Source organism: Geospiza fortis, unplaced genomic scaffold (genome assembly GCF_000277835.1).
Source record: "Geospiza fortis unplaced genomic scaffold, GeoFor_1.0 scaffold413, whole genome shotgun sequence".
NCBI classification, from domain to species: Eukaryota; Metazoa; Chordata; class Aves; order Passeriformes; family Thraupidae; genus Geospiza; species Geospiza fortis.
Window position 1 is genome coordinate 2,040,726 of NW_005054386.1, and position 9,548 is coordinate 2,050,273.

A 9,548-nucleotide genomic window follows, 5' to 3' on the forward strand; every position below is an offset into this window, starting at 1 on the left:
CCACAGGAACCTCCCCTGCAAAGCCATTCCTTTCCCCCTGTGCCCCCAAAGCATTCCCAGCTGTAAAGCAGAGCACTGCCCCTCTGGCTGTCAGGAAGGAAGGAGACCCAGCCTGGGATGTTCAAAGGCAGTATTTTCATCACACATCGCCTTGGAAAGCAATGATTAAAGCAGCAATAAAGGAACACCTCTCAACTGGAGAAGGTAGAAACCAGCACTTTGTTAGGAGGAGGAGGAGATGCTTTGAAACACACTGCAAGAGGACAATAAAAGTTAAAGAGCATTAAACAGCAGCTCTGAGCCTAAAGGTAACGCAGCTAAATACTGCAGAAATGAACCATAAAAATAGCACCATAAAAATGCTACAGCCATGCATTACTGTGTCCTTACTTAGAGATATTTCAACCCTTCCATTACAGACCCTTATTTCAAAGAAAACAGAGTGATTATGTAGCCAGCCTGGGAGCCTGATGCAGCCATAAAGCAGGGAAGGGAAGGCACAGCCCCTGTTTGTTTACCTGAACCAGGAACAACCACCCTAAAATCAAGCACACATCACTGGAAATGTTCCAGGCCAGGTTAGCCAGGGCTTTGAGGAGCTTGATCTAGTGGAAGGGTCCTTGCCCATGATGATCCTTAAGCTCTTTCCAACCCAAACCATTCTACAACTCTAAATAAGGACAATTAGGAACTCTGCCCAGGCATGTTGCAAACTCAGAACTCCACTAGAAGCCATGAGTTGCTGCAATATAGATAAATGTAATTATGTAACAAATACAGCACCACAAAGGATTCACAAAGATTTGGGCACAGTTGCCTGAAAAGGCCACATGAAAACATGTGCAAGTAGTAAAAGCTTCCTTTACATCACAAAGAAAATAAACCAAATGTGATTAACAACCTCCAATCAATACTGAACCAAGAGACAGAGAAGCGATATATTTGGAAAACATGATGTCTCCAAACAGTCTGAATTTAGCCTAAACTGCCTAAGACAGCAAAGGAACAAAGGGAAGGTTAAAATATTCTTACCAGAAAAAAAAAGGCAACATGCAGACGTGTGTTGTATTATTCAATGATTTCAGCACTTGGTACTGTTAGATAAAGAGACATCTGGAATCTAAATTGTGATCTGAGTTTTGTAGTGCTGACAAAAAGCATTCCCTTCAGACAGCTCAGGTGCCACCTTTTGTTTCATAATCAGTAACGTGACCACTTGCACATCATTTTCAGTAGAGAGCAGAATCTACTGAAGGTAACTGAAAGATGAAAACTGAGAGTTATGAAACCCTCTCTTGATAAAGCAGGTGCTGTCAGTGCTGGCTTTGCCTCCTGAGCGCTCCTCTACTGAGATTATTAAACAGATAATAAGATAAAAAAATTAGAGTCGTGCACTGTGAAGAGGCAGCATGAGAGGGGTCAATGTTCTGCAAAAGCTAAAGCTTTAAAGTAAGGGCTGAAGTAAAAAGTTACCAAAAAGACACCCTTTTTTTTTTTTTTTTTTAGTGGCTATTGGTATGAATGTAGATGAAACACCAGTTTTCAAGTGAAAGAGTTACAGGCTAATTCTGCAAGTCTCAGTGATTTCACAAGCATCAGTTTCGGTCATTTTTGAGTTAATATTCTTGTGATGAAACTTGTCATCAAGCCCTGTCAGGTGTGTAATTTCAGAGAAGAACTAAAATCGATCCTGAAGCAGCTCTGGAATAGTTTTGGAAGACAGCAATTCTGGCAGGACATTTTCTAATAGCTTAATGCTTGCCTGTGACAAACCTGTCTTCCAAAAAGCTCCAATTAACTGTCGGGCATCCTGCAAGCTCCAAAAATAACAGTGTTCACAAAGTAACCTTTTGTCATGTACACACACACTCCCAGAGGCTGCAGGATAAGAAAAAAGAGAAGAACCAAAGTCAGTAAAGGCATTCACAGTCACCTCTGGCTGGGAATAGGTACAAAATCAGACAGTAAAAAAACCCAGCCAGACAAATGCCCACTGCTGTGGCTCAGGGATGCCAGGATGATGGCAGAGAATCCTTTTGTGAATATCCCAAGGAATTTCCTCCAGGTAAAGTGATTAGTAAATTGGGACAATCTTGAGCCTTCAGAAATGACACATTTCACCTATTGTTGTATCCAAGAACAATTCCATACAGGAAGAGGCAGACCAGGCACAGCACACTCTACACCAGAATTAAAAGTAGGTAGAAATCCTGGACAATGAACCACACTGCAAGAACTAATCTGGCTGAACAGGACCAACACTTCTACCTTGTAATTCTTACCAATAAATAACAAATGCAGGATGTCCAAATTAAGTTCTATAAAACAGCAGAGGTTCTCACAGAAGCAGCAGTTCAGAGTTAAGGAGTTTTTGGGCTTTTTTGTGTTTATTTTTTTAAATTTGGCCAAAGTTAGCTCCAAACCTTCAGTAAGCAAGAATAACTTTCCCTTCCTTTTATGGCTGTCTCAACTTTGGATAATCTGAATTTGCTTTCCACTTCTTTAGGGCACCCATGTTCCCATTTTAGCAGAGCAGGACAAAGTGAGGGCAGCCCCCCGTGCACACCCCAGCCCAGCACAGACTCCCTGCCCTTTCCCATGGATCTGTAACCCACCACTGATTAACCCCTGAGTAACACCAGCTTCAGCGTTGTCAGCTCCAACACCAGCTCCTCCCAGAGCTCCAAACCAGCTCTGTTAATCAAGTTGGAGGGGCTGGGCTGTGGCTCCTCAGGGTGTGACCCAGCAGAGCCCCATGAAAGCCCAGCGAGGCTGCAAGCCAAACACAACATCCCAGAAGCTGAGGCAACCAAGCAGCTGAAACCCTGGCAGGAGCCAGCGCTCCCAGCAGCCCAGCTCCTCCACCTGCTCCTGTGTGTGTCACTCTCTGGGCAAGCAACACCACCCTGCTCTTCCAAGCACTTTATTCAGCACCACAATGGCTAATTTTAAATTCTGAGAGATCAGCTCTGCCAACTCTGCTATTTAAAGTGCAAGTTAAATATGTTTGACATTCCATACCCCAAATGACAACAAACCAGAATATTTAGACCAGCAGCATGTCAGGCATTTATTTATTTATTTCTCTGTCAGGCCTAAGTGCTGCACCTTTTCATTTATATGCTGCTGTTTGCCCCACAGGCATCAAGCTGTTAACATGTACAGAAGAGATTAAAATGAACTTGCATGCTGGATGAGGTATAAATTAAAATTATAGTACTGTCAGTCATGAATCTCGGATTGTTTCTCAAAGTCTCCCAAAATGCATAATGTCAAGTGAGCCTCTGTTTGTTGCTTCAGGAAAGGCAAAATGTATAATTTTTCAGCAGCACAGACAGTATGAATTCTAAGTTGTCCCTGAGCCTGTGATATAAATATGCTGTATTAATAGCATGAGTTGTGTATGCAAGGAAGGTCCAAGTCAATAAAAGGCTGTAAATGGGATGTGAGCAGCGATATTCACTGTGCACCTTCCAGTGCAAAGCAGATTGGGGCTGCTGGCTGCTCTAATGCCACTCACTCCCCATGCTGCGTCAGAAAAACCACCCCTGACACAGAGGACACCAAAAACATCTCCCAGCAAACTAAAAATGCTCTCTGTGTGCTTTGGAGGAACGCCAGCGGCATCCCCCAGGGTGTCCATCCCCACCACCTTTTGTCAATGCACAGTGAGCCCTGTGGCAGGGAAGAATGATGCATCTAACTCCATGGTGTCAGAAGGCTAATTTATTACTTTATTATACTATATTGTATTAAAGAATACTGTACTAAAGAATACAGAATACTATACTACTATACTATGTAGAATACTATGCTATACTACTATACTATCCTATGCTAAAGAACGCAGAAAAGATACTGGATGCTAAAAAGATAATAATAAAAACTTGTGACTCTTTCCAGAGTTCTAACACAGCTTGGCCCTAATTTGACAATGAGTCAAAACAACTCACACCAGAATCCAATGAAACAATCACTTGTGGTAAACAATCCCCAAACACATTCCACACATGAGCACAACACAGCAGAAGCAAATGAGATAAGAATTGTTTTCCTTTTCTCTGAGGCCTCTCTCACTGCCTTTTCAGCTTCCCAGGAGAAAAACCCTGGGTGAAAGGATCATGTTGAGAGAAAGTGAATGCCCCAAGCACCCACCTGGTCTCGAGGGGGACGTTGCTGTTGAGCACCCAGCTGTCCTGGAGCTGCACGGACTCGGGGGTGGTGGCCAGGTCGTTGGGCGCCGGCGCGGGCGCGTGGATCTGGTTGCGGCGGTTGGTGAGCGAGTTCCTGTTGAGGGAGTTGGCAGAGGAATGGTGATGGGACAGGGAATGGTTGTGAGGAGGAGGGAGAGGTGGCCTCAGCGTTGATTGGCTGTGATGATTTGAAGGGCCTAAAACAGAAAAGAAAAACAAATCACAAATGTGTGTGGTGGCACTGCTCTCCTCAGCATTTTCAAGGGGCCACTGCCTGGGAAAAGAGACTGTGCCTCTTGCACCTGTGGGCATCAAAGGGTGGGCAAATCAGAGCAGTGATTATTGGAGACCAGCAACTCAAAACAGTGCTGCCAGCCTGCACAGCTGGCATGTTGACAAGGACTCTATTTAAATTTTAAAATACTTCTTCATGGATTCTCCCTGGAGAAAATCTCCTCAGTGGAGCAGCCAGGACAGCAGCCTAGCTGGACCATTCCCTACATCTACCAGGAGGAAATTTAACACCTCTGTTTCTATCAGGAACTTTGAGCAGATGAGTTTTAATGGATTAAAAATAGCCTTTGAGAATATGGTCTTTAGGCCCCTATAAAACTTAATCAGAGAAATCAATCTTCTTTCATTCACTGTATTTTACCAATCAGCTTCAAATGAACGGATTTGTGCCAGTACAAGAAGATTAAACTCCAAATATGAAAGGAGAGCAGCAAGGCAGTGATGATATCTTTCATGTTATTCCATGTGATCAGGATTTGGCCTGTATTTTTCTATTTAGTAATGCCACAAACACACAGCAAGATCTGGAAATTATGCAACTCTTTCAGACTCTTTCATTGAAAAATGACAGATTATATTTTTTACGGATAAAGAAGAATATAAACTTTTCTCATTCTTTGAGTACTGATATGTTTGCATTGATAATGAAAAATATTTTGTTCTAATCATTACGGCAAATAGATTAAAATAACAGCACATGAAGAGAAAATCTGGTAAGCAGGTGTCATTCTAACATTATCACTTTTCTAAACATGAATGTAGACTGGTAAATAAGTTCATGTGCAATTCCACACATTACAATAATTTATGTCTAATAAAAACAGCAAAACAGCAAAAAAGAATAAAGAAAACAAACACTATAATGAACTGTATACTTTAGACATTGTATCAAGTTGTTTTCTAGTGAACATTAATCAGTAATACTAGAGAAATGATAATTCTAATGATGCATGTTTGTTTTTAGAAACTGAAGCAAAGTACTTCGCTGTACTTAATGAATCAAATAATAAAAAGAAAACATCACAAAACATCATTTGCAGCAAGACTGATCTTTGTCACATGAAACAAAGAAGTCTAGAAAAGCTGCTGAACTGAATAATTACCGTGAGTTAATGAAGGCCAATATTTATTTAAAAAAAACACAAAAAACCAACAACAAAATAGACACAAAATGACACCCCAAACCCAAACCCCAGAGCAGCAGGAGGATGTTTCCCCAGCATGGAGCTGTGAGCTGCAGCAGCACTTAGGGACATGGCTGGGGTGACCTGCCAGGGCTGGGCTAAGGGTCAGACTCGAGGATCTCAGAAGGTTTTCCAGCCTCACCCCAGGGTTCTACAGCAGCCCAGGGGCAGCTCTCTGCTGGCACTGCTCTGCCAGGGCAGGGAGAGGCAGGAAAAGAGCCTCTTCCTAACAGCAACACAGCCAGGGAGCAGAGACACCAGCAGGTTTGGAGAGAGGCTGTTCATGTTCTTCAGCGTTTCTGAGGGCTGGGGGAAGCACAGGCTGCTGAGGAACAGAGCCAGGTGTACTGGGGCTCACACAAGGCAAGTATAACTTCTCCTCTGACAAGAAACTTTAAGAAATGAATTATAATAAATTCTGCATCCTCCCCACGCTGCCTTAAATCTACACAGCAGTTTCTTTATCTTTTTTGAATGTCTGTTGCCAGAATGTGCACCCTGTGGGAATGTCAGCTGCTTTAAATACAAAAGCACCTTTTATGAACACATCCTAAATTTTAAGGCCATCATATGTGCAGCTCTCCTCACTATCCTTGGCTATGTCTTATCTAAGCATAAAAGAGACTGTTTAGCCAATAAAGTTTGATGTTTAAAACCCCCATTTGGACCTCCAAGAACATCAAATCTGTAATCTGTACTAGGTCCTGTGCCATTCCACAACAGCATGCAGAGCAAGACACAGCAGGAAGAAAATGTGTTTGGACAATATCCACATGCATAGAAGCTTAAGTGGAATTACTTTTCTAGTCTGTGTTCTGACTTTAAACAAAGCATGCTTGGATTTCAATAAGTGAATATTTATGAGTGATAAAATACAAATATGTGCCCTTGTGTTAATAGTTACTTCAAAAGATTCATGTGCATCATGTTTTCTCAACTTACTTTAGATGCAGCTTTTCCTTCTCAAGGATTAGTACAAAAAAGTCACACCCACATAAACAAAACAGTTTTGCTTTGAGAGCCACTGTAGCACCAGTTAAATAAAGACTCTGAATCTTGTTACCACAATATCATGGAGGCTGCTCTTAAAAGTGAGCCAAGTGCACATCAATGAGAATGAACAGCATTTCTGTAAGACTAAAAAAGAGCTGAAATCAAATTACCACAGATTATTTAATCTGCCTCAAGATTCAGCTCCCACACCGTAAATGTAAAATACTTTTGCAAAATGAGCTGTGCAGAGGTAACTGAACGCACATTGCAGCTGCAAAAACTCTGAAATCTGGTGCAAGACAATTGTAGCATTTAATATAGAAAAATAAACAAATACCAATATTAACATCATATAAATATTATATAGCTTCTATTAAAATGTATAAAAGCTTATATATATAAAAAGTACTAACTAGAGACATGCACACACTTGTGTATATATGAGAGAGATAAAAGCTTAATGTGCTGCTTCTTCATAAACCTGTGCAAATGAATCAAAAGCAGGAGCCCAACACCATTCAACTTGCCAGGGATATAAAATTGGATTCACATCTGAATATCTGAGCACTTGTCTATGAGCATCTTTGCCTAAATTAAAACTTCACCAGCAGTACCTGCAAATCTGCTGAGCTCTGAAGTCCAGAGGAGGAAATAATTTGTCCCATAAATAAAGGATCCAAAAGGATTGGCCCCATGGATCCCATGGCATGACACACTCTGGCCCCTGGAAACAGCCTTTGATTTGGAAGCTTAAACACAATGATTGTTTTGATGGAGTACATCTTGCTTTTTCCATCAGGAAATAGATTTTATTTTTGGTATAGCAGTAGCCAGTATTGGTCTGGGGGACAATACTGAGGAAATGGTGCCTGTTCTCATTTATTAGCTGAATTAGTCATTCCACCAGGATACACTACACAGGCGCAAACATTTAGAATTTAGGAAAAGTCTTTTAGAACCATACTGAAAATCAAAGACCTGGAAATCTGAAATACTGGTACTCTCCACACTTAGGCTTTTAAATATTTTTAAATTTCTCATTTAAATTCACAAACAAACAACATACCTAATTCCAATCAATTTTAGTACACATTGATTGTACTGAGCATTTTCAAAAAATCATGGCCTGGTGTCCACATAATCAACATGTCATTCTTCAAGAGATCTTACTGCAGTCAAGAATATCAGCAGCACTCATTTCAAATTAGAAGTTGAGTGAAGGTAAATTGTGTTGTAATTAAGTAATCTGAGAATACAAAGTCTGATCTGTGTAGCTTTGAAGCAATCATAAGCTACCCAATTGACTTAGTTGGGTTGAATCAGAACAAAAACACTAAAAAAAATAAAATATGCTCAGTTCATTCTTTTATCTGGTGAAACCTTTAAATAAAGCAGGATAGCAGTGCTATTGTGTTACAGCCTGGCAGTCCCAGGGGTCACAGAGAGCCCCTGGATGTCCCAGAGTTACAGGTACATCAGAGATGGCTGAGAGCTCCTGAGCACATGCTCCCAAACATCACTGCTGGGCTTTTTACAAACCAAATGCTGACTAAAATACAAAAGAAAATTCAGATCTACTTCAACATGGTCAAATAGTTTTTCATAGCTCTTTCCAGGCTTTGGGACACTCACTTAACTCATGCACTAAATCCAAGCAACATGGTGATCTGAGGAGAACGAGTTGATCTCCCACCTCACAGATGAAATACAAAGCAGGAAAGGCAGCATCCTTAATCTAAAGCAATTGTTTCCCTGCATCCCAGTTCTTTGTCAATACTACCTCAAAAAGTAACGGAGATTGTATCTTAGTTGTGCTGAATTATCCTCTGTGACATTATTAAATGCTAAAGAGATATTACACCTCCTCATCCTTCCTTTTCACAAAAGAACTAAAAGGGAAAACCCAAACATGTATTATTTTTCTGAAATGAACAATGACACAGCTATTTCCTTATGCTTTAAACAATGCAAATACTGAACAAAAAAAACCCAAAACCAAGCTGATGAATTGAAAGAAAATAATTAAAAAGCCCACAGACAACCCTTGTCAGCCAGCATTATAAACCTCGTCGGCAGCACTGCTGGTTCTTTATTCAAATCCCTCTGCCACTCTGTTTTCCCAAGGAAACCACATCATCCCATCACAGTGAGAGAGGGGTGTTTCACAGAACCACAGGGCCACCTTCCAAGCTGAATCCATCTTCCAAGGCAGCTCCCATTGCTCTGAGTCAGGGAGAGCAGGAGTGTGACAGTGGCACAGGAGCTGCTGTGCCCAGCCCCAGCCCCAGCGAGCTTGGCAGGGCGGCACCAGGGCTCCTGCCCAGCATCACAGGCTGGGCTTTGTGCTGTCTCTGCTTCAGTTCTCCTGTTTGTCTGCTTCATTCTCTACATTGTTTTGTGCTAGGCCCTTCCTAAATGGCATCTCAATGTTTTGAAAATGTTTTCAACACAGGCTGTACAGAAGAAAGTTATCTCGCTCCTAACCATGGATACCATTACCTCTCTCTCTTGTTGTTTGAAACCCAAGACATTTGCCAGGTGTTCCTTCTTTTGTCTGCCTGGCTTTTTTACACTCTTTGAGGCAAGAATAGGTTGAATGACTGGCTGTCATCCCAGACTGTACATTTCAAACTGAAAATTCAGTAAATGTGTGATATGAAACAGTAAGTCACTTATCAGTGTCTGCCAGTGCATTGCAGCCATGGCCCCAACACAATATTACAGTACAAAATTAAATGTTGCTCTGACAAAAAAATAAACAAAGACAAACACAAAACCCCAAACCAACGAGAAAACCCATCAAAGTAGAAATGCCCCATTGCTTGCCCACAATAACCAGTGTGCACAGTCATACAAGCAAAAGCAAAGCTGGACCCTTCAGCAG

At 41.4% G+C, this 9,548-nt stretch overlaps 1 protein-coding gene across 1 annotated transcript in view; it reads right to left on the minus strand.

Moving 5' to 3' along the window:
• The window catches only part of TENM2 (teneurin transmembrane protein 2), a 613,414-nt gene that overhangs the window by 170,977 nt on the left and 432,889 nt on the right, over positions 1-9,548 (minus strand). Inside the window, exon 6 of the mRNA XM_031060588.1 lies at positions 4,156-4,390. Coding sequence (XP_030916448.1) covers positions 4,156-4,390 — 235 coding nt within the window. The remainder of the gene's footprint in view (positions 1-4,155; positions 4,391-9,548) is intronic.